Source organism: Oryctolagus cuniculus, chromosome X (genome assembly GCF_964237555.1).
Source record: "Oryctolagus cuniculus chromosome X, mOryCun1.1, whole genome shotgun sequence".
Taxonomy (NCBI): Eukaryota; Metazoa; Chordata; class Mammalia; order Lagomorpha; family Leporidae; genus Oryctolagus; species Oryctolagus cuniculus.
In genome coordinates, this window is record NC_091453.1 from 22,870,075 (window position 1) to 22,895,737 (window position 25,663).

The 25,663-nt window shown below is 35.2% G+C and overlaps 1 protein-coding gene across 1 annotated transcript in view; it reads left to right on the top strand.

Annotated features, from left to right (window-relative positions):
* CFAP47 (cilia and flagella associated protein 47) overlaps positions 1 to 25,663 on the top strand; it is a 369,488-nt gene that overhangs the window by 308,932 nt on the left and 34,893 nt on the right. Inside the window, exons 58-61 of the mRNA XM_051827003.2 lie at positions 7,892 to 8,051; positions 9,886 to 9,980; positions 13,921 to 14,070; positions 24,387 to 24,558. Coding sequence (XP_051682963.2) covers positions 7,892 to 8,051; positions 9,886 to 9,980; positions 13,921 to 14,070; positions 24,387 to 24,558 — 577 coding nt within the window. The remainder of the gene's footprint in view (positions 1 to 7,891; positions 8,052 to 9,885; positions 9,981 to 13,920; positions 14,071 to 24,386; positions 24,559 to 25,663) is intronic.

Consider the following 25,663-nt stretch of genomic DNA (forward strand, 5'->3'; position numbering starts at 1 on the left):
ACCTTGGTGTCAACTCCTTAGGCCTTTGTCACACACACATAAGCTCATATCTGAATTCCTACCTAACAATGCCATCATTATCTTGCTAGGAATTGTACTTCTATGGAAGTCTGACAGGCAATAGGCACAAACCTCAACATAGAAAATGTATAACCAATCAGATCATAAAAATCATTTTTGCATCTTAAAAACAGAATTACAATCTAGTAGCAGACATTATAATTTTCATTATTTGCATCAAGCACACTAAGAAAATTTGATTTATGCAGTAATCCAGATTTGGAAGGCTCTCAAAGCTAGTAAGTCTCAAAATCGAAAGACTCAGTTCAAACTGGGTGGCCATAATAAGATCTTAGATCATTGTAAAAGTAATAATCCATTTAATCTGAGTGTTTTCACCCAAAACTGTGGGCCAGATCTAAGCAGAGTTAAGGTGACTACTCAAACATTCTAAAATAGATGATTATTAACTCCTTTAAGACTCTTAACCAATCATGACTCAATAAAGACAACGGAAAACACAGGAAGACTGCCCCCAGAGACACATCAAATCCTCATTACTAGGTTAGTTACAAAGAAAAATCTTAGTTAAAGGTGAAGTGGGAGATTAATTTTCATTCCAGGTCCTTGTTATGCACAAACAGATGCCTTCATAGTGCTGACACAAATAAGGTAAATTTTATTAAGAAGGTGAGAAAGCACACACACACACACACACACACACACACGTGAGCCACAGTGCCCACACAGAAAGATACCTGTCATGATTGGACAGTGGGTCAGAAGGAGAAATGGTTGGAGAGGAGAAACCGAGTACTCCAGTACCTCCTCCAATGGGGGTCTCTGGTGGGAGAGAACCTTCCAGCAACTGCTTTTATGAGGTGGTGGTAGGATAGAGGTGCCTCTACAGACATGAAACCACCTAGGAGTTTTATGGTACCTCCGTAAATCCCACATGGAGTTCAATATGCATATTTTCATAGTGTCTTCCCTCCCCGCCCCAATTCCTGGTAAAGTAGATACATCCCAGGAAAGGGGTTGTTTTGATTGACAAGTAGGAGGATGGAGGACAGAATTACACATGACAGGGAGAGGAGTGGGATGGCTTGCAGGTACCTCCAGCTCTGTAGATCTTAAATTAGTTGCCTGCCTATTCTATATCAAAAAAATTAACACGTGACATCAACCTATGAGCCCATTACTCAGGACAGTTAAATACAGCAAGGAACAAAGAGGTAGAGAATCAGATAATCCTGCTATCTGGACTTATAAGATATAGGAGATAACTTTAAAATTATTTCCTTCTAATCTCATTCAACCTAATTTCTCACAACATTCAACTTCCACAAACCTTCTACAATATACTTATTCCTTCAGTTCCTCTTTCTATATATATATATATATATATAATTCTTAAAAAATTCTTTAAAAATTCTTAAAATATATATATATATATAAAATTCTTAACCTTCCTCATTCTCATGCTTATAGCTTCCTCCACAACTTTCTCTCCTACCTACTAGTTCATGCAATTTGCATCCTAAAATAGCCCTCTAGCACGTCTAAATTCAGAGAAAAACATCTTTTAAAGGAATATATTCTATGAATTGGAAAATGTCTTCAAGAACTCAGTGATTAGTGACACTTAATTGTGTGTGTTTCTGATAGCATAAAGCATGCCCATGTCTCCAGATAATTGTCAGGAGAGTTTATTAAATTATGTTGGCAGCTGAGTGTGGTGTTGCATTTTTAAATAAAGCTTTCCTTCCTATTAAGTCAAATGACCAATTTTCCACCCAACTGAACTCAGGTTCCAATCATATAGATTTCTAATTATGATTTATAGCAGAAAGCAGATGGATTTCCTAGCTCTCACTGAACCTATTGTATAAAACACAAGGCTATAGCTCTTGTTAGGCAAAGATGCCTGAATGCCTGTCCTTCAAAAAAATCTGTATAACTTGGAATTTACCTCTTTATGCTACCAGAATGCTTCTGTGAAAGTAATAGCAATTAAACATATTAAATAGTTTGTGAATGACTGGCTTTGTGAAATGGAACACAGGGAATAGTGTCATTTCTCTTTTCTGTCATTTTATTCAGTTTTTAGATTCAGAAATACAGGCAAATATCATTAAAAAGAACATACAAATACATACTGTGAGGTTATAGAATGCCAAACCTTTGAATGAGGCTTATTAGTAGATGGATGCATAGATGATAGAGAGAAAGAGAGACAGAGAAATAGGTATATTGTAGTAACTGGTAAACTTTGAAGGGACATGGTTTCCTTTCAGTGAAATTTGCTGCAGGATCATTTCCTAGAGTGAATTGAAATCTGATGACTACCAGTGAAATCCAACACTTCCTCCCCTTCTCACTTCTGATAATCTTTCTTTCTATCTCATTAAGAATTTAGAGGCAAAATAGAGTCAATTTGGTTCTTTCATTACATGAATAGCCTAATTTTATCTGAATCCATGTGCCTTGCCTTTCCCTCAATTATATTGGAAACGCTCTCCTTATTCTTAAGACCAGCCCTCTGGTCAACTATGTGGAGCTTTCTAGTTCTCCTCTGTGTCTTCTATAACAAATACATAATGGTTATTCCTGTAAGCATATGCATGCTACAATAGCTCTTTATCCCTTACCCTATCAGTTGCCATCCCATTTCTCTGATCCTTCTTGATAACCAAATTGAAAGACTGTCACATGTACTTATTGCCCTCACTTCTTATACCATTAACATTTGAATCTATGATAATCTAGCTTTATTCTCCATTATTCTACTGATACTGCTCATTTATTTCATCAGTAAACAAACATTGCCAAAACTAATCATCCAAATAAAATTCTCACCTTGCTTATCCCATGAACTCTACTTGGCATAGTTGATGTCTCACTGTTTTGGAAACAGTTGGCCATCAGAACATCAATTCTCCCTTGATTCTCCTATTTCTATAGTAAGCTCTGCTCATTAGAGATTCAAGGCTCAGTCTTCTCCTATTTCCTATCCTGATAAAATCTCATTTGGTGACACATGAGATGTCTACTTCCAAATTGATAGCCTCAGCCTGGACCTCTTCTCTAAATCTAGACTCATCTGTTATCTCAATATTGCTAGTTTAGATTTCTATGTTGCTTCTCAAACTTCCTAAGGCACTCTGCTCAAGTCAGAGAAGCCTTCCAGGAGCACCCTATATTAATATCCATATCACTCTCTACTCCTTTCACTTAACACTACATATACATACATATATATATAATACTATATTATATTATAGCTACTTCTTCTACTCTCTTTTCCTAACACATTCTGGAATTCATTACTCAGGAAAGCAGGAGATTTGTTTTCTTCACTATTTTACCCCCAGACTTATTATAATGCATAAGTATCATCTGAAGGATCATGTGAAAGAATAAAATAGTGTAGAATAAAATAATATTGTAGAAAATGGAATTATTTGCATATACCTTTGCCATGACAAAACCTTGGTGCCTACAAGTATATAAGCTTTCCTTTTCATAAGAGAAAAATCTCATGTAGAAATTTAAATAACTTTCTCAGCGTCCTAGAGCTTAAGTTTCTCAGATTCCCAGACGCAGTGAATAGTGGAACAGAGATTTAAAGTCCTATTAGTATAGTGTAGGGAAAAGAAGACATGGTGATGGATCAGTAAGATTTATTAGTTGTAGTAATAGTAATACCAGTAGTAGATGACATTATTTTATCTTAGCATTTCTTATCAGTAATTTTAGTTGAACTTTTTTCTTTTTTAAATATTTATTTATTTATTTGAAGGCAGAATTATAGACAGAGAGAGAGAGAGAGATTTTTGTATCTGCTAGTTCACTCCCCAAATAGCTGCAGGCCAAAAGCCAGAAGCCTGAACTCCATCTGAGGCTCCCACATGGGTGGCGAGAGCCCATGCACTTGGGTCATCTTCTGCTGTCTTCCCAGGAGCATTAACAGGAATTTGGATGGGATGTGGCACAGCTGGGACTGGAACCGGTGCTCATACGGTATGGTGGTATTGGAGGTGCCAGTTTAACCGACTGCACCACAATGCTGGGTTCCTTAATTGAAATTAAAATTAGCTACTTTACAAGAAAATTACTCAGTTCTTTAACATAATTTTTATAATTTCAGTAATTTATAAGGAAAAATATATAATTGAACTAGGTAGGAAAGACCATACAGATATTTTATTCCAGGGGTGAGCATTGTGGCTCAGTGAGGTACGCCACTGCTTGGGATGCCTGCATCCTGTATCAAAGTGCCTGATTTGAGACCTGGCTACCCTGCTTCTGATCCCTGCTAATGTGCTTGGGAAGGCATCAGATGATGCTCCAAGGCTTTGGTTCCTTGCCATCCACATGAGAGACTCAGATGGTGTTCCCAACTCCTGGCTTCATCCTGGCCATGCCTCAACTGTTGTGGGCATTTGAGGAATGAACCAGTGGATGGAAGAGATAGTTTCTCTCTCTCTCTCTCTCTCTCTCTCTCTCTCTCTCTCTTCTTCAAATGAATAAATACATCTTTTTTTAAGTTTCTAAAAAATATTATTTTAGGAAAAAATATAAGCACAAAACATAACACGCATTATCAAAACACATTTCCTTCTTATAAAGCCTAGAAATCAGTTTGATAAAGGAATATAAAATACATAGTGTACTGAAAGGGATTTTATTACAGTAATTTAAGGCTTATTTTAAATGGCAAAATCTTTGCAGATGGAACTAAGAGGCCTGGTGCCTATGCCAGGAGATATTTCTGTATTGAAAAATCAAAAGAGGGTGAGCATTGTGGCACAGCAGGTTAAGTTGCCAGTTATGAAGCCCACATCCCAAAGATATTCTAAACACTCATGTAGCTTTAGCATGAAACACTTCTTACTCATCCCTGACAGTGGTTATATAGCTTGTATTTTTCCCAGTTGCACAGAGGAATAATATGAACTTCCACTTAATGCTTACATTTTCTGTACTAGTCCCTCTGATAGTGTCTTCTTTGGACTAACTCTACATGAGATGAAAGAGTAAAACAATAATAGTGTCTAATCCTTCGGGAGTAAAATTCACCTAAATGCCCTTGTCCATATTCAATCGATGCCTCCATTCAGTCAGGGAATTGTAAGTAAGGAAGAATGTTTCATCCCTAACCTTCCCATCATTTTAGCAACCAAACAGCAGTTTAGGTAAGTTTCTCTCTCTGCACTATCTTTAGTGAGCCTGGCTTCGAATCTCAATAAGTAAATTTAATGACATCTATCCCACACCCATTGGGATAAAATAGAAAAGATAATATCGTGTATTCATTTACTCAGCCTGCCATAAGAAAATATAACAGATGGGGTGACTTTAACAAACAAAATGTGTCTCTCACAATTGAAGGTCACGGTGTCAGAAGGTGTGGTTCCTTCTGAGGCCTCTCTTCTTGGCTTATAGATGGTCACCTTCTTTCTCTGGGCTAACAGCACGTTTTTTCAGTGCACATGTTCCTGATGTCTACCTCTGTGTCCAAACTGGCTCTTCTTATAAGAACAACAGTCATACTGGGCTAGGGCCTGACATGATAACCTTTTTTAAATTAATCATCTCATTAAAGCCCTGTTTCCAATACAGTCACCTTCTGAAGTACTGCAGGACAGGGCTTTAACATATGAATTTTGGGAGGAGACAATTCCATCTGTAGCATCTCAGAATAAGCAATTAAAGGACTCTAATGAAAGCCACCATATTAACAGTACTGTTCCACTTTTTTTGTAATTTGAGGACTTTTTTAAAAAATCAATTACTGAAAATACAAAGTATTCAGATGGAAAACAAACTTGATGTGTGAAAACAGCTAATGAAAAGTCTTGCTTTTGATTAATTGATAGTTTATAAGTAAAAACTTATATTCTTATTTAAACTAAACCACTAGAACAAAAGTAATAGCATGGCTTAGGGTACTAGCATATTTCTTAGTGTCTCTATGATTGCCTGACATAGGCCATTTCTAATGCCATACTAAGTATTATAAATTGTGCACTGTGGAGCAGAAATTTAATACCACTAAAGCGATTAAAAATGAATCTCCCAGGATGAAATCCATTCATTGCTAAAATGAGGGTTATGTTAAGTTTATTCTCTTGAGAAGATTTTCTTTGTAAAAGACAAGAAACCCAATACCCATTAAAACAGTGTACAACCTCTATATTCAAACAGGATATTAGTGAGTAAAAATTTCTAACATCTTTCATCAGAAGAACAAGCAAAATAGCTGTTTTAAATGTGCACTGAAAAAATTTGGATGCTAATTGAAATTGTGGGGTAGCAAATTTCCAAAGAAAATCAATAATAATAAAATGAATGTCATTTTTAAACAGTTTTCAGATATTACATGTATTATCAGGGTTTATAAACACAAACAATGTACACCTTTCTCACAAAATGTATAAATGCATAAAATAAATTATATAAAGCTACATGGCCATCTTATGGTATAATATTGATTTTTAAAGGAAATATATTTGTTTTAACTGTCTATTTCATACAACAGTGATTCAATAAAATATAGTGTTCATAAAGAAAAAGTCAAAATAATAGAAATTGTTTGTATATCTTAGTAAATAACATACTTTCAATGGGACTTTGGGCAAGTTATTTAATCAAGCTGTCTCAATCTCAATCTCATCTCTAAATTGAGAAACATGAATAACACTTAATATATGACATTTAAATGATATATTACTTAGAAAATACCTAGCACAGTACCTATCAAGTAGTCAGTAATCAATAAACACTATTGACAACTTTCTCAAGCAATAAATTTTAAAAATTGAAAACTTAAAATAATTTTTGAAATGCTCTGTAAGGGGGCCATTTTATATTTCCATTCTTGATTTTCTTAATAGTTTAGTATTCTCATTTGAGGAAAAAATAGATTTGATTGCTATAAGTTTTATAATAAAAATAAAGAGTGCATTCTATAATCTCTTATTAACTTATAAAGAAGTACATAGTGTTGCTCTTCAAAACAAAAGTAGACACATATAGCTTGGAAACTGCCACTGTTATAAAGGGCCTGAAACACCACTCTACCAACCGCACAATACTTGGTCAAAAGGTAGTCTTTTTGTTGATTGTTTGTGTGTTTGTTTGTTTCATAGTGTAGTCTCAGGACCATCTGCTTCTGGATCTCATGAGGTGCTACTTAAGCAAGCAGCTTCCTGGGCTTCAGTTGAAGCTGAATAAATCAGAATCCCTAGGGTTAGAGTTCAACAAGCTGCATATATAACAAGTTTCTCAGGCAGTTACTATGTTTTGTAAGGTTGGAAAATACTAATACATCAGAACACTGATAAATACTGTCAATTTTTCTGTCTTCTGGTTTTCACAGTCGGGAGGCTCCTTTCTTTCACACATAGCTGATTCTGGCTTTCCCCTTGGATGAGTTAGATCAATGAACAATTTTTCCTGCCAGCAATTTTAGAGCACAAGCAGGGAGCTGGATCTGTTAGGCTCTAGAACACAATAAACACAAAATGAAAGGACCAAAATTTACTGTACCTTCTCCTCTGTAAAATATGGCAAGACTTGAAAAGACTCATGGGTTTTATGATTCTTTCATCACTCTGGGAAACACCAGCCATTACCTCCAATATTTCCCTAGTCTTTCCAATGCCCTAAAGAGAAACTTCTTACCTCGGGATAAAATATGGTTTTTAATAAGATTATTGACATTTGAGGAAAAATAGTAAAGGAAATTTAGCATAATGTATTGTTCATTCAAAAGCAATTTTGAAAAATTGATGATCAATAAGACAATTAGGTGATTACTTTCTGCTTTTAAAATTATATTCTGTAAGTATTTATTGCATTTAAGTTAATTTTGCATGTTTTACAGGAGTTTCATTGCCTCCTCAAGGAATTATAGATATCCCATTATTTTTTATGCCACAAATTATGAAATTACACAAAACAATGATCATTATTCAGATGAAGAAAGCTAATAGAAAAAATTGGTCTATAGACAATTTTGATGAATTGGATGAAAACACAAAAAGGTAATATTAAATAAAGACATTGAGGGAGAATGATATTTCATTTTTGACTGGCACTGTTGTGATAAGTTTCTTTTATACTTATATATATATATGTACATATATACGTGTGTGTGTGTGTATGGAAAAATCTCATGATTTCATATACTCTAAAATTGCTGAACTTTGTATGTTCAGAGGAGTAAAACTTATTTGGTATATGGATATGATTTATGTAATTACTGATTAAAAGTCCTGAGTGATGAACAAATTTAATCTGAAGTATCATTATTAATATATTGGTCAGAGACATACAAAGGGACTCTTGATTAACCATAACAACAAAAAAAGTGACTGGTGAGACAAATGATCAACATCCAGAGGAAATCCTTGATCAGCTTGTTTGGGCAAAGTATAGGACTTGTGGTTATAGCATTCACTAAATGATGATATTTTGCCTGATGAATATAATATCCTGAAAAGATATTGCTATGACTAGGAGACATCACGCTGTTGCCAGGATGCAGGTAATTTGCACCCTTTCAGCCTAGCTGGAATTTAACCAAACTTCAATAATGGTGCAGAGTTTAAATGTTGTATCCATGCTTATAGTTTAATTAAATAATGGTCCAGAAATACTCATTAAAAATAAACTCTTACTTTGTCTTACATGTGTGTATTTTTACTTACATTTTAAGAAATTCTTTACCATGGTACCATTGGTATTCATTCTTTTTTTAAAAAAAAATATTTATTACAAGGAGGCAGAGAGAGAGAAACAGAGAGACAGAGAGACAGAGATCCTCCATCTGCTGTTTCACTCCTCAAATAGTTGCAATGGCTGGAGATGTGCTAATCCAAAGCCGGGAGCCAGGAGCTTCTTCAGGGTCTCCATGCAGGCGCAGCGGCCCAAGGACTTGGGTCATTTCCTACTGCTTATCCCAGGCCATAGCAGAGAGCTGGAACAGAAGTGGAGCCAGGACTCAAACTGGTGCCCATATGGGATGCCAGCACTGTAGGCGGCAGCTTTACCCACTACGCCACAGTGTCAACCCCATTAGTATTCATTCTATCATGCATTTCACCACACTTACTCTCAAGGTTTGCTAAAATAATATGTGAGTCCCAATGCAAAATGAGAGTGAGAATATCCTTGTTCAAAATTTACTAAGAATTTCAAGATATTTACAGTAGTTAAGAAACATAGAACCCTTCTAACTATGCTATGGGGTCTTATGTGATTCCACATGTCACAGACACAACTGGCCCTGTTTGCAGTGTCCTGCATTCTATTTTAACAAAAATATGCCATCTTCTACACTGATCAGAAATATTTTATAGAACTGTCATATTCCTAGTGTTGTATGATGGGCCCAGACTATTTGGACGTATCCTCTTTCTTTGACCTTGGAAGCTCCCAAAAGTGAATTCCTCATCACTTTCCGCAGTCTTGTACTTCAGGGTATTTTTTTGCTGTTATTTGCTTTCCCTGTCTGGTTTGGAATATATAGCTCATGAAGACTTTATTATCATTCATTAATACTAGTCAAGTCACATCAAAAAGTACCAAAGTAATATTTTAAAAATAGGGAAAAAAGCTCTTATATTTTAACTTTACATCTCATAATGATTTTAATATGGTTTTCTTTGTGCTGATTTTCCAGGGTTTCCTCTGAAACGTTTGTTAAATCAACATTTTTAAAAACCATTTTTATTTCATCATTTTCTCTTTGCCAAATTTTAAATCACTAAATTAAATTACTAAAATGCTATTAAATTAATAAAGAGTGAACTCTTTAAGGCTAATATTGAAAGTTTTCTCTTTTTGCTCACTCTTATTATTTTAATTTCTGTTTAGAAATTTGGGAATATATACCAAAGAAATCCCAGCAATACACTGGATATACCCTATTATTGGACTCCCACAGGCGCCACTTCCGAAAGGTCCTCAAAGTAAGTATATTCTAGAGTCAGAAAACACCAAAATTCCAAGGCACTTTAGACATCTTATAACCCCATTTCTTCTTTACATGGATACAAAATTTGAGGTCCAGTTAAAATAAGTAGTGAAGTAACCGCCACTGCATTTGAGAGTGCTGGAAGAGAAACTCATTCTCCCAACAATCAGCGCAATGACTAATCCACAAAACCTAACTATTTCATATCTTCTTCCTGTTGGTGAAGATACTAGACTCACGTTGAAATGAAATTATGTCAGACCCCTTTACCCATTGAGCCCTGCACTAGATGTGTAAGATCTCTAAGATTCCAAAGTACTTTTGTTTTCAGTTCACAACTAATCATCACATTTCAGCTTTTATCTAACTCTTTCTCATGCTAATTCATCCATTTAGTTGTTTTTGACCAAAACATTTATGATATTCCTCTAAATCAGTTGAAATACAAAGTAGTTTTTGTTTTGTTGTTTTGTTTTGTTTTGTTTTGTTTTGTTTTGTTTTGTTTGACAAGCAGAGTTAGACAGTGAGAGAGAGAGACAGAAAGGTCTTCCTTTTCCGTTGGTTCACCCCCCAAATGGCCACCACAGCCGGTGCGCTGCGCCAATCCGAAGCCTGGAGCCAGGTGCTTCTCCTGGTCTCCCATGGGGTGCAGGGCCCAAGCACCTGGGCCATCCTCCACTGCCTTCCTGGGCCACAGCAGAGAGCTGAACTGGAAGAGGAGCACCCGGGACAGAATCCGGTGCCCCAACTGGGACTAGAACCCAGAGTGCCAGTGCCACATGCGAATGATTAGCATAGTGAGCCCTGGCGTGGGCCAAAATATAAAGAAGTTTTCAAGGAGATTTACTTTTCCAAGTTACACACAACATAAATCCCTGCCTTTAAATGTCTTTCTTTTTTCTCAGCGTCTCTATGTTCAACAGACTTCTCTCAAGTTTCTGTGTATTCTCTCTCCACAAGTACTCTTCTCTCTTTTTCTGCATTTCTTGATTTTCCCATCTTCTTCCCAGAATCAGCCTAATAAATGAAATTCTGCTTAGACAACTGTACAGTGAAATTTAATGTTCCAACCGTTACTAGGCTCTAGATGTAGTTCACAACTCAGATGCACAGAATTGCTCTGCAAAGCAAAGGGTCTCCCTCTTTGAGCAAACCAGATGAGATAAAAGAATTCTTGAAATTTCTGAATTTTCCATTTTCTTCCCATAATAATCATTTCAACTAAAAAGAATTATACTTCCACCAGTACAAATTTTGTCACTACACTCAGAAAGAGGGGAAAACTAGTAAATTTTGTTTGTAAATAGATGATTTCCCTATTTACATTGGAAAGCCAAGACTACATGTATGGCCTTGTATAGTTTAGTATTAACTAGAGTAAAAATCCACATATATAGTCTTACCTTTGACAATAAATATCATTTGTTTTGCTTGAAGCATTTTTATTCTTGAGTTAAAAACTAGCAACACATACATAAATATTTCACATATACTAAAGTGTCTTCACAATGCTTCACAAATATGTCAAAACATTTCTTTTATTTCCTTCTAGGAGAGAGCTGATTTTGTATTTTCCATAGAGCTGAACTATTTAAAATTTAAAATATGCAGTCATTTGATCAAAGTGATGTAATAAAGCCTAGACACTACTCTGTTGGAATTCTAATAGTCATGTTGTTTGTGCCTACTGCAGAAATGGTTTTGTTTTTCCCAGATTAAAGATTTAAAGCAGAATTCTTCAGTCTAAAATAAAGCCTTTGATAATCTAAAAATATAAATTTCTTACACGTTCTTATTCAAAGAAAGTTAAACAAGTTTCTGAACATTTTCCTTTGAGTCTCTTTTCTGAGCAATTACCTGATTTTTAAAGTAGATGTGAGTTCTGTAAATTGCCTCTGTGAAATTAGCATATTTTAGTAGTAACATCAGTATCCTGAATTAGACTTATATTAGTTATTAAATAATTTTACTCAAAATATAGAATCTGTGCTGGTATTATATTTCTCTATAATGCCCTTGAGAAGCAAGTGGGTATAATTTTATGAATACATATTATTTACTTTCTGTACAGTCTATCTTCATATTTTATTTAATAACTCATCAGACATAACCTACTGTTTTCTCACTCAGCTGTATCACTGTCAAAGTTTATTATTTCTTTTCTTTTTTATGTATGTCACTCAAGTTATTCCCAAGCTCAGGATACTTTTGTTCTGTGAGCCACTTTTTCTCTTTGTGAATTCTTATTTATTACTGCCCAGTGGGGCAGATAATTGGAAAAGGACCCACTGCTTCTCACAAAAAACAATGGAATGTGAATCCATTGTGACTGAGTGATCCTTGCATTGCCAAGGCAATAATTTCCCAACAATTTATAGGACAAAACCAATGACATGATACTAATTATAGTTTTGATCACTCTAATTTCCAATTTAATGCTTTGAGACTGAAGCTAATTATAAAAGCTTGTAATTTTTCTTAGCCATTTTAAACCTTTTATTTTATATCTAACTTGTACTTTTATTCTACATTTAGCATATTTATTCTGTCTAAAATATTAAATTTGTGAATTTTATAATTAGTTCATTATAATACTTTACATTAAAAGTATCATATGCATTATAAAAATGCATAAATCTGATGGTTTTATCTAATTTTATATGAAAATAATATATTTATGGGAGTATATTGCATATATACATTATATGCACCACTTAATGCTTTTCAGAAACTTTTAAAAACATTATGATTCCTCTTTTACCTTACATTCAATTTATATTCGTTAGGCATTTAACTTGGTAAAAGTCCAACAACTGATATTTTGGGGATGCAAGATGCATGTTGCGGTATAGCAGTTTAACCATCACTTGGGATGCCTACATCCCATATCTGAGTGGGTTCCCAGTTCAAACCCCACCTCCACCTCTACTTTCAATACAGCTTGGAAGGCAGCAAATGATGGCTCAAGTACCAACTCCCTGCCACTGATGTAGGAGACTCTAATGCAGTTCCTAGCCTCTGGCTTCAGCCTTTCCCAGGCCTGGCTGCTGCAAGCATTTAAGGATTGAATCAGCAAATGGAAGATTTCTCTGTCTCTTCCTCTGTTGCTCTGCCTTTCCAATAAATCATAGAAAAAATAATAAATAATATATTTAGAACAAATAATATTCTTATTTATGTGGATTGAAGTACACGTGGCCTCATAGTATTATGGATATAATGTCAAAGGAATGCATGAATACATTCTTTATATAATTAGTAATCATACACAATAATAATATTTTGAAGGCTCAAAAGAACACTGATAACTTTACACACATGAAATAGGAAAATATAGTAATTTAAATGTATATAAATATTTAATGCTATATACTATTAATATTTGATCACATTTAATCCTAATTTTAAATAACTCATTGCAATTTTATTTTTAGCTATTAAAAGGTATATTTTATAAATTTAGACATAACTAAAAATGAATTTTAAATGTTGTAACTAAATAATTTAAATATCAATTTTAAGATATCTAATACATAATCAATTTGAAGATATTTTAAAATGTTCTCAAAGAATAAATTATAACATTTATTTTTTAAAAAGTATTTGAAGGCATTTAGTGTATTATCATAAAAGTATTATCATATTGAACAGAAAGATTTTAAAAAGTTAGAAATTGCCACCTAGTTATTGATAAAACTATGTCAGCATTTAAACCAATTTCTACACACAAATATAAACTTTTATAATGTACTATGTGTCTTACAGATTTATCTTTTGATATGCTATTTTTACATGTTAATCTCCTTATTTGCTTCCAAAATGTCAATATGTATAGATATTGCGTGTATGAGTATATGTTAAGGCCAAGTGCAATGACAAATTAACTTATGCCAATGGAAGTAGTCAAATTAACTGGAAAATTTTATGTCTTGTAGTTACCATAAAATGTCAGTCGAGGAAATGGATAGAAGAAACAGTAGAAGTAACACTGATTGGTAATTTTTTTGGACTAGCTCCTACCCCAGACTTGGAATTTTTAGTGATTCCGAAAAAAAAGCCATGTAACTTCTATGGAGATTGCCAAGGTAAGAGAACCACAATCATGAACATAAAAAATGATAATATATATAAACTCAGTCTTCTTGAATTGCAAGTAGCTGATTGTTCTATTATATGAAGATCTCTTTTTTCATTTCCAATATAGCATTCAAATTAGTGCTTAAGGAGTGGTTAGTTGTTATATTTATTGTCTTCACATAGTTGTTAGCTAAAAATTGACAATTATGGTTATTACTGGTTTTATAAGACATAGGTTATGATTCTGTCAACAATGAGAAAAAAATGACAGTAACATACTTTCCTCTTCCTTTCAGTTTAATTTCTTCATTCTCTTTTTCTGATTTAAGGAATATGATTAAAGTCATTACTAGGAGGTTTAAATTTAGAAATAAAACCTTGAATCTTTTTGTTGTTGTTGTTGGTTGCTTGTTTAGTTAAATCAATAGAAAAAGTGACATTGATATAATACTCAGGTAAAATCTGTATTATAAACTGTATTGTATGCATTTATATTACATTCCGACTTTTCATATAAAATTGTATCTCATTTCTTACAAGTCAAACAATTTAAAATATGTTACAGGTTGAGTATCCCTAATCTGAAAATTCAGTATCTGAAATGCTCCAAAATCTTAAACTTTTTGAGTGCCAACATGATGCCACAAGTGGAAAATTTCACACCTGACCTCATGTGATAGGTTGCATTCAAAATACAGGCACTCTGAAAATACTATATAAAATTACCTTTGAGCTGTATGTCTGAATTATATATGAAATATAAATGAATGTGGTGTTTAGATTTGAGTCTCATCCCCAAGAAACCTAATTATATATATGAAAATATTGCAAAATCCAGTAGTAACCAAAAATCCGAAACACTTCTCATTCTAAGCATTTTGGATAAGTGATACTCAAACTTTGCGTAAACTCTCCAAATATGTGGTGGGTCACTTGAAATAAATAATGTAACACTGAGTAACGTCAGCAATATAGCAGAGAGGGGAGCTGTGGAGCCCCCTTTCACCCACAGGCATGTCAATGCCACAGCGATCTATAGACAAATTCTCTTTGTGAGACCACAGAAACTAAATGAAAGATTCTTAATGTGGAAGCAGATGCACCAAAGCCACTAGGGACGTTCAGGACACCCTCTTGTCAGAAATCCTTCCTCAGCACAGGGTCCTCTCATGACATTGGTCTTACAATGATTTCATGGATATAACACCAAACGCATACACAATAAAATAAAAAAAGAAATGAATGGAAATGTAACAAACTCAAAAACTTCACAGCAAAGGAAACAATCAACAAGTGGGAAAAGGCAGCCATCAAACTGTGCTAAGGGGTTAATCTCTGAAATCCATAAAAAAAAAAAACTCCTACAACTCAATAATTTAAAAAAATCTAATAACCTAATTTAAAATAGACTAAAGACTTGAATAAATGTTTCTGCAAAGAAAGTAGCCAGTCAGGAACTATATCTGAAAATGCTAAACGTCACTAGTCTAAGGGCAATACAATTCAAAACCACAATGAGGCATCACCTCATACCTGTCAGCATAGCTATTATTTTTTTTTAAGTAAAGAACAAATATTGGCAAGACTAAACAAAAATTTGGTGAGAATGTAAGTTGGTACACCTACTACAGAAGACAGTATGATGGCTCCTTTAAAAATGAAAATCAGAACTACAATATGATCTAGCAATTCCACTTGTGGATACTTATCTAAAACAATTGAAATCATGATCTCACAGAGATATCTGTTACTCACATGTTCATTGAAAGTAGTCAAAACAGTCAAGATATGGAAACAACCTAAATATCCATCAGCAGATGAATGAGCAAAGAAAACTCTATGTGTGTGTGTGTGTGTGTGTGTGTGTAAAGGAGTAGTATTTAACCATTAAGAAAATAGTATTTCTATAATAGGTAAAAACATGATGAACCTGGAGAATATTATACTAATTGAAATAAGCCAATCACAGGAAGACTGATACTATATAATACTGTTTAAGTTGTGAATTTTAAATAGTCAAACTCATAGAAACAGAGTGGGGTGGTGGTTTCAGTGTCTGCAGGCAATGGAAAGTGTTTTTCAGTGGGTATAACGTTTCAATGGTGCAAAATGAATAATTTCTAGAGATCTGTAGATATCATACTGCCTATGGTTAACAATATTGCATTGCACCATTAAATACTTATTAAAATGGTAGATATGCAACACTAAGCATAAAGTAAGATAAAAATGCTTGTACATAGGAACCCTTTTAATATGACTTGCTAATTTAAATTGCATAAGCTGTACTCTTAGCAGGTTGCAAACTAAAGAAACTGTAATTCTAATATTATAAATCAACTAAAATGTATTAAAAAATTCACTTCATCCTAAATAATCAGGGGCTTAAGAAAGCTACCACATCACTTTTGGAACTTTGAAACTTGTATTAAGTAAGCAATCTTCTCAAATAACTCTTGAAAATATGACTTTTGATATGGCACTTATTGTGCTGCTTAATTTCCTTTAATGACAGAAAAGAATGTTTAATATTGAAAATAACTATATGGAAGGTTTATGGGCTCATCTTCACCTTTATTTCTCTTTAAAATATCTTTTTTTATCTGATCAATGTGACCAAACTCAATAAGCTCATCTATTTTTTATTAAATATATTTTAATTTGTGATTCTTCTTTTTTGTTCTCCTGAGCTGTTACTATACATAAGGAGACTAGATAAACCCCCTCTCGTCTTCAACATTTTCTCTGTCTCCTTGGTGCCTGAATAATTGTAAACTGACCTCATCCTCTCCTTAAAGGCATATGCAGTAACTTGGTTCCTTTCCCTGCCCGTATTCCAAGAGCATAACCAATGCTTGCACTCTGTCTTCCTACTTGCCCCTCCTTCCCTATGTATTGTGTTATGAAGACACAAATCTGACCAGAAAGTCTGAATTCCATTTGTCTTTGCTATAGACAAAATAATGCCTGCTCCTTCCCCTTCATGTGTAATTTAATTACAGTTTACACAGCACATTAAATAATGTCCAAAACAGTTTTGTTCTCTATTCAATTTTTCTTGCTTCCTACTATCTCTTAAATCCTTTATGGTGGAAATTAAAGTACTAATGTCTGGCTTGGACCCTGCTAGGGATTTAGGAGTGAAAATCAATCACTGAATTATCTTCTCACATCTAAGTTTAAAGCCAACTGAGAATCAAATATAGAAATAGGCAGGGAGCTGGCCCTGTGGCGTAGCCGGTAAAGCCCCACCAGCAGTGCCGACATCCCATATGGGTGCTGGTTTGTGTCCCAGCTACTTCATTTCTGATCCAGCTCTCTGCTATGGCCTGGGAAAACAGTGAAGGATGGCCCAAGTCCTTGGGTCCCTGCACCCACATGGGAGACCTAGAAGAAGCTCCTGGTTCCTGGCTTCAGATCGGCGCAGCCCTGGCCATTGCGGCCAATTGGGAAGCGAACCAGCGGATGAAAGACCTCTCTCTGTGTAACTCTGACTTTCAAATAAATAAATAAGTCTTTTAAAAAAAGAAATAGATAGAAATAAATTATGTTAGCTTTGCTAATTCTAAAGGTGAATTGGAAAGTTGACTAGGATCTTTGGACCTATTTGGGCTTATGTCTTCCACCATGAGTGAGTTCATGCCAAACTGGACAGTTGTAGATTTTCTGCAGGGACAAACAACCCATACAATGAGGGAGAAAATAGTGTGAATCTTGAACTCAAGACATTAGGAAAAAAAGAAAAGGGTCTGCCTATCTGCTCATCTGCCATGTTTTCCCTAAAAGTCACTGATCAGATATGTTGCTTTCATCCTATGGCAAGTCATGATGGAAGAGGCGGATTGAAGCTGAGATTATTTTTCCCTATGTTATTCCCTTCCTTTCCCTTCCCATGTTTTTCCCTTCTTCCCTGACATAGGCCTCTTTAAGTAAACTTGATACATAGAAGGTAATAATCCTAAGATTCTCTTCCCATCAGCCTCTTTCTTTTTTTTTTACTTTATTAAAATACTGAGTTTATTTCACATGTATGTTTTTGTCTCCCCACCATTTCCGTCTGACCACCACTACTACACTGCCCTGTCATAACATTTCATACATACTTAAAACCAAGCAAAGGGTGGTATTCCCTCTTTAAAAACTAAGCAGGCATTTTGGACAACACATTGGCCTAGACATTTATCAAACATGGTAGGGAAAGTTCTCACTCTGCATGATAAAAAGGACAGCCAGCTACCACTGTTATAGAAATGAAATAAGATGGAAAATTTTAACAAACTGTTTAAACTATTTTCTTAAGGAAACTTCTTTCACTGCCAAAGATCTTGAATAGCCTCTTGGTCAGTCATCAGAAGCAACATAATTGATGAATTTGTCTTCCACTTTGGGAAGAGACCATCACCTTTTTCTATACTTGCATGCTTGCCTTAATGTCTTCTACAGAACTAGGTCCTTTTGGTATTTTTAGGAGATGTTTCCTGTTTCTTGAAGGATTTTTGACCTTTTGATCTTGATGTTGATGGTTTTGGGTCTTTTCCATTCTGGCTTGATTTTTGTGCTTTTTTGGCTGGGGTATCATGTATGGCTTTCTTCATTGGCTTTTTTCTTCAGTTTCCTCATCATCAGAATCATCGTCATCATCTTCATCATCATCAACATCCTCTCTTTATCTTTATCATATCTGTGTCTTGAGTCCAACAAAACTACCAAACCTTGTAAAATGAAAAGACAAGGACCTCTCTGCTGTGTCCACTCCGATTCATCACTTTAATATCTTTATCATTTAACAACAGTGGAGCAAGCATATTTGCTACCAGGTATTATTGTCCAACCCCAGAGATGATAAAAAAATATAGCAAGACATAGACTCTGTTGTTAAGGGAATCAAAACATTATCTATCCTGTCGCTCCCCCTCTTCGTGGAGGAGCGACACTGAACCCTGCCTAGGCTTCATATCCGAGTCACGGCACCATTATGTCGCTCCCCCTCTTCGTGGAGGAGCGACACTGAACCCTGCCTAGGCTTCATATCCGAGTCACGGCACCATTATGTCGCTCCCCCTCTTTGTGGAGGAACGACACAAGACCCTGCGCTGTTCTTTTGTCTGCTCGGCCCTCCCCGGGTTTGCTGCTGGTTCTTCCCGGGTTGGCTACCGTCCCTTCCACCTCCGTGGAAGGGCGGTTCCCCCTAGCCACTTTCCCCCACTTCCGCAGGGGAGTGGCACACCGCCGGCCGGCTCTCTCAGGGGCTGCTCAGGTGTTCCTTCAGATGTTCCTCTTAGATGTTCCTGGTGCATGTTGTCTCTCTCCTCCTTTATAGTCCTCTTCCACCAATCCCAACTCTGCTACCCACACGCCGAGCACACAGCTCTCCTGCAATCAGGAGCAGGTCCTACAGTTTATTGGTTGAACTGGAGGCAGCTGTGTAGAAGCTGTTTCCTCCTCTCCCAGCGCCATATTGTGGGAGAGCAGATGCATAGAATAAGTCTTAATTCCAGTAACTTAGTCTAGTCCGAGTTGCTCCCAGTTGCTCCCCACATATTCGACCTGTTGTATTAATATATCTGTACTATTTAAATCAACCCATATCACCCTACCTTCCCCATAATCATGAGTTAGGCCATAGCCAGAAAATTTAGTTGAGGTGAAATCTTCATCAGCAGTTCACAAAAATTTTTAGAGAAAGGGAGACAGTGACAAAAAGAAATGCATTCAAAATATAAGCGCAATAATCATTACATCAAAAGACAGAAAACTGTCTATTCTGAGTAGACAGGAACTTCACTTGTGTACAAAAAAATTTTACTACTTGCCTATACACACTTCAGGTTACTGATGATAAAAGTCATTTTTTATTTTTATTAGGAATTGAATAACCAATTTTGTGGCTGTAGTTATTGTAAATATATTTTAACTTTTTGCCAATATTAAAACTGATTTATGTACCATTATATAATATCACATAATTCTACATTTGTTTACATATTTACTTTTACCAATGAGGTTTGTAATGTCATATTTTTGTATTGCTGATGAGCATACTTTGATTTCAAGTTGAACTCTATTAGTACTTCACACAAAGCAAGTCTAGTAGTGACAGTTCAAATTTACTTTTTTCTGGGAGAGTCTTTATATGTTTTTCATTTGTAAAAAACGGTTTTGTCATATATAGCTCTTTGGTTATCATTTTTTCTCAATGTTTTGAATATGCTATACCACTTTCATTAGCCTACAAAATTTCTACTGAGATATCATAGTCTTATGGAGGTCCACTTTTGTGATGAGTCCATTTTCTCTTGCTATTTCAAAACTCTATCTTTGCTTTTGGCCTTTGACAGTTTAATTATGGGTCTCAGTGTAGGCTTGGTGCCTGGAGGAACCAGGGTCCAAGGGAGCAGGCCAAACAATAAGACCTATGGCAAGATTGAATGTATGCTTTACTCTTTGTCCCCTCATTTGACAACTCCTGAGTTGAAGGACTTTCTCTCAGCACTGAGCTATATGGACTGAATTCTGCAACTCTTATGAAGGTATTTTTTATCTACTAATGTTTCTAAAATTGGTGTTTCTGTGAGGGAATGAGAGATAGAAATTCCTGTTCACTACTTTGTTGACAACACTCCCTCAGGTGTCTCCTAGAAAAGAATAGAATTTTCTTCCAATAATGAATTTGCTACTGTAGTTCCAAGTTCTGTTGACTTTTATCTTTGAAGCTGTTACGTGTATTATAGGAAAAAATAATTATTGGGACACATGCACTTCAAGCTGTTATGTGTATTATAGGAAAAAATAATTATTGGAACACATACACTTTAATGCATTTTTAAATTTTTTTAAGATTTATTATTATTTATTTGAAAGGCAAAATTACAGAGAGGCAGTAGCAGAAAGAGAGAGAGAGAGAGAAAGAATCGAGAGAGAGATCGAGATCTTCCATCCACTGGTTCACTCCGCAAATGGCCACAATGGCCAGAGCTGGGCTGATTTGAAGCCAGGAGCCAGAAGCTGCTTCCGGATCTCCCACATGGATGTGGGGTGCCAAGGACTTGGGCCATCTTCTACTGCTTTCTCAGGTGCATTAGCAGAGAGCTGGATTGGAAGTGGAGCAGCTGGGACATGAACCGGCACCCATATGGGATGCCGGCACTTTACACAGTATACCTCAGTGCTGTCCCCATGTTGATAACTTTTATTTCACATGTCCATTGCCTCATCAAACTCAAACTCCTCATCCCCCATGCGTGGGAGCCCTTTCCTCTGGCCGCCAGTCTGTTAAACAGCAACACAAAGGCTGCTGCTGTCACAGTAACTGAGGCAACAGGCAATTTCTCCACTGTTACTATCATTATTTTCCTTCTTTGCTGATGTCCTCACACTAAATAGCCTTATGCGCAGAAACCTGCATTTTTACAAATTGATGAGCAGGACGGGCATTTGGCCTAGTGGTTAAGATGCCAGTTAGGATGCTCAGAACCTGTATCAGAGTGCCTTGGATGTACACCCCTCTCAGGTTCCTGACTCTACCTTCCCGATAACGCAGCCCATTGGGCTCCTGCCACCCAGATGGGAGACCTGGATTGCATTTTTGTCTTACAACTTTGGCCCAGCATATCTCTGGCCAACAGTTGCAAGCATTTTGGGAATGAATCAATAGGTTATAGCTCTCTCTGTATCTCAAATAAATAAATGGATAATTTGTAAAACTTATGGGCTGTGTTTAGCATAAAAGATTGATTTTTACCAATAATTAACTTGCACTGATCTTACTGATAATTTTTATCCACTCAGTCTGCATAAAAGGGCTGAATAGATTTTCTCCAAATTAAAAATATAGCAAAAGGTGTATTGCTTCCATAGTAATATGACTTTGCAAGTAAAATGTAGAGGCCATATCAGCTTTAAAACACAATGAAGATTAATCATTTATCATAATTATGTCAAATCTGATTCTGTCCCTCTACCTTAGGGATTTATATCAATACATTTGAGTTACAGACAAAAAATATATGTATAGTTTGAAAAATAGATTTAAAGGGTTCCTACTTGCCTTATCCGTTGCCTTCTGTCTGAAAATCCTGACTGTATTTTGTACCAAATGGGATTTCATATGAATGGAATTACTTGTATAACAGCCATAGTGATAAGCCTCAACAAGGAGTTAATGCTCCTTAAACTAAAATGAGCTTCTCATTCCATAGTTTAATTATGACACCACCATTCCTATAAAAGTTTCAATAATTAGCAAAAAATACATGCAGATCTCAACTACAACCAGATATACTTTTTTAAAACTTTAATTTAGTAAATATAAATTTCCAAAGTACAGTTTATGGATTACAATGGCTTTTTCCCCCCATAGCTTCCCTCCCACCCGCACCCCTCCCATCTTCTGCTCCCTCTCCCATTCCATTCACATCAAGATTCATTTTCAATTATCTTTATATACAGAAGATCGATTTAGTATATATTAAGTAAAGATTTCATCAGTTTGCACCCACACAGAACATAAAGGGAAGAGAGGTACAATTTGGGACATGCTCAATCGTACTTGCCCCAAATCGTGGAGTTAGAAATGTTCCAGGGGATTCCAATACAATCCCATCAAGGTGGCATGTACCAATGCCATCTCACTAGTCCAAGTGATCAATTTCAGTTCATAATTGATCATAATGATAGGTCTAAGAGTCAAAGGGATCACACAAACAAGACTAGTGTCTGCTAATACTAACTGATAGAATCAAAAAGGGAGAGAACGATCCAACATGGGAAGCGGGATACACAGCAGACTCATAGAATGGCAGATGTCCTAAACAGCACTCTGGCCTCAGAATCAGCCCTTAAGGCATTCGGATCTGGCTGAAGTGCCCATGACAGTATTTTAGGCATGGAAAGCTAAGACACTCTGGCAAAAAAAAAAAAAGAGGACCCAGATATACTTTTTAAAAAATATTCTTATGTTGCTTGAATGCAATAGAAATTTTACCTCCCATAAACATTCAAATTCTTAAATGTTATTTTTTCTGTGTGAATTATGAGTTTCTAATGGACATTGCCATATACCATGCTCAAAATGAAGATACTTTATATATGTAGACACATTGATTTTGCAACAGCAATGCACAGTTATTGAGAGAAACAAATTTCTGATATTGTCAACAGCATGAAAACTATCCATTTAGGAGGTCAAAGATTCATTTTTATGTGTGGAAAAGAAAAAAACAGATTTTGAAAGTGTGTGGGTCAATCTCCAACGTTGTACATTAATACATTTGATGAATAATCATTAAATGTGACTTGAACTTGTCATAGTTAAGCTATTTTTTAGAATTCAGTAACAGAAATAAAAATCAACTTCTTTTAAAAGATGTCTGTAAGGATTGCTTAGGGAAAGGTGTCAGTTCTGGATGAATATAATATAATTTGAAGATCATTTTCATCTTTATACACCAGAGGCAGACTTTAAAATCAGCTTAGTTTTGAACCAAGTCAAGTCAAGATTCTCTAATCTCTCCTTCATGGTCTACATGCAACAAACATCTTTGAAATTTGTTTGATCTCTTAACATGCAAATGGGAGTAAATTTAATACATGTTTATACCATTTGCCTACATGCTAGTTCTAGATTTAATATACTTTTCATGTGCAGTGCACAAAATTCTATTATTTAACTCTGGTATCCTACTGGTTAATAAAATATTATTAAAGACATTGTCTATAATACTTCACAACTAAAACATAAAGAGTACTCTCTTTGACCAAAATGTATCAGAAATTGAAAATCCTGCCCTAATAGTTTGAGATACTGTTTCAAATTATTTAAACTTTATTGAATTTTAAGGCTTTTTCTTTTTAAATTTCAAGTCTATAGGCATTTAATAAATTCATTATATAGAATACATATCATATTGTTTCTACATTATGGTTAATATTGATTCATTTTCATTTGATTTTTCCTGCTCTACAGATTCTAATGGTGACAATTAATTTCTATTTTTTATTCATTCACTTATTTATCAACTTTTAATAAAAGTATACTGAGCACTATCATACAGGGGGACTTTGAGAGGTTCATGGAAAACTGAACTATAATACAAATTTATTTGGTGCAGAAAGTTTTGAAATGCATGCATATTTTTTAAATATACACATTTCAAAATACACTTTTTGAAGGCTTCTCATATTACCTGGCAATGCAGTAGGCATTATGGTACAAAACTAACACATAATCTCATCCTTCATCTAACTATCCATTTATGATTAATTTGATGCCCAATATCTGCATATTTAATTAAATTGAAGCATATTTTCATCTTGATTTTCTTAGAAATACCTATAAGATATGAATTTGAATATGAAATTCTATATGAATCTGAATATATGAAGTCTAACTTGAAATCCTGCGTGTCTTTATATCTGATCAAGAAATCTTATAATATCAAGAAAGAAGCAATAACATTAACCTTCTGTCTGAAATTTACACCGAAAAGACCATTGAGGTAAATGTGTTTTCTTTCTTCCTTTCTTTAAAATTTTTATTGCTCATTTTAACTGAATAATGTTGCTTTTTTTCCCCATCTTTCAATATTTGAATATTACTTGTTTGATGCTGTTGAGAAAAATAGTTGAAGCTAGGTGATTTCTAGATATCAAGCTATGAAAATTATTCTAATGAGAAAAAATAGTTCAGATGATTGGAAATCATATTTCATTTAAGAATTATAAGATCTCTAAGGTTGTTAGGATATCATATTAACAAAAGAGAACTATGTTTTATGAAATTTTGAAAAGAAAAACTAACTTGATGATGTACTTGGGGGCATCAAAAAGATATTTAAAATTAGAAGATGTTTATTTTACTGCAGAAATTTTTGATATCTACTCAGGTTTTTCATAATATGTACTTTCCATGAACTTTTTGAAACCATTTGTATGGTTGCAACATGATACCACATTCATGTAACTTCTCAGAACCATTTCAAATGATAAAAATATTTAAACCATGTTCTACATTGCAACTGCTTTCATTAGCCTTGACCACTCAATATCATACCATTTTGGGGCTGGCGCTGTGGCACTGCAGGTTAACGCCCTGGCCTGAAGCGCTGGCATCCCATATGGGTGCTGGTTCAAGACCTGGCTGCTCCACTTCTGATCCAGCTCTCTGCTATGGCCTGGGAAAGCAGTAGAAGATGGCCCAAGTCCTTGGGCCCCAGCACCTGCGTTGGAGACCCGTAAGAAGCTCCTGGCTCCTGGCTTTAGATCTGCTCATCTCCAGCCATTGCAGCCAATTGGGGAGTAAACCTTCAAATGGAAGGCCTCTCTCTCTCTCTGCCTCTCTTCCTCTCTCTCTGTAACTCTGACTTTCAAATAAATAAATAAATCTTTAAAGAATATATCATACCATTTCACAGCCCCTTAGGAAAACATAAGTGGATCTATGAGAATAGTGGGCTTTGGGTATCTGTCATTGGGGAAACCTCACCTAGAGTATATTTACTTTTGGGGCAACTTATATTTAGCACTTAGAAATACTGTATGCTATGCAACATCTGAAATAGGGCTTTTAGTGTATGCAGAGACACTGATAAGAACCACAATATA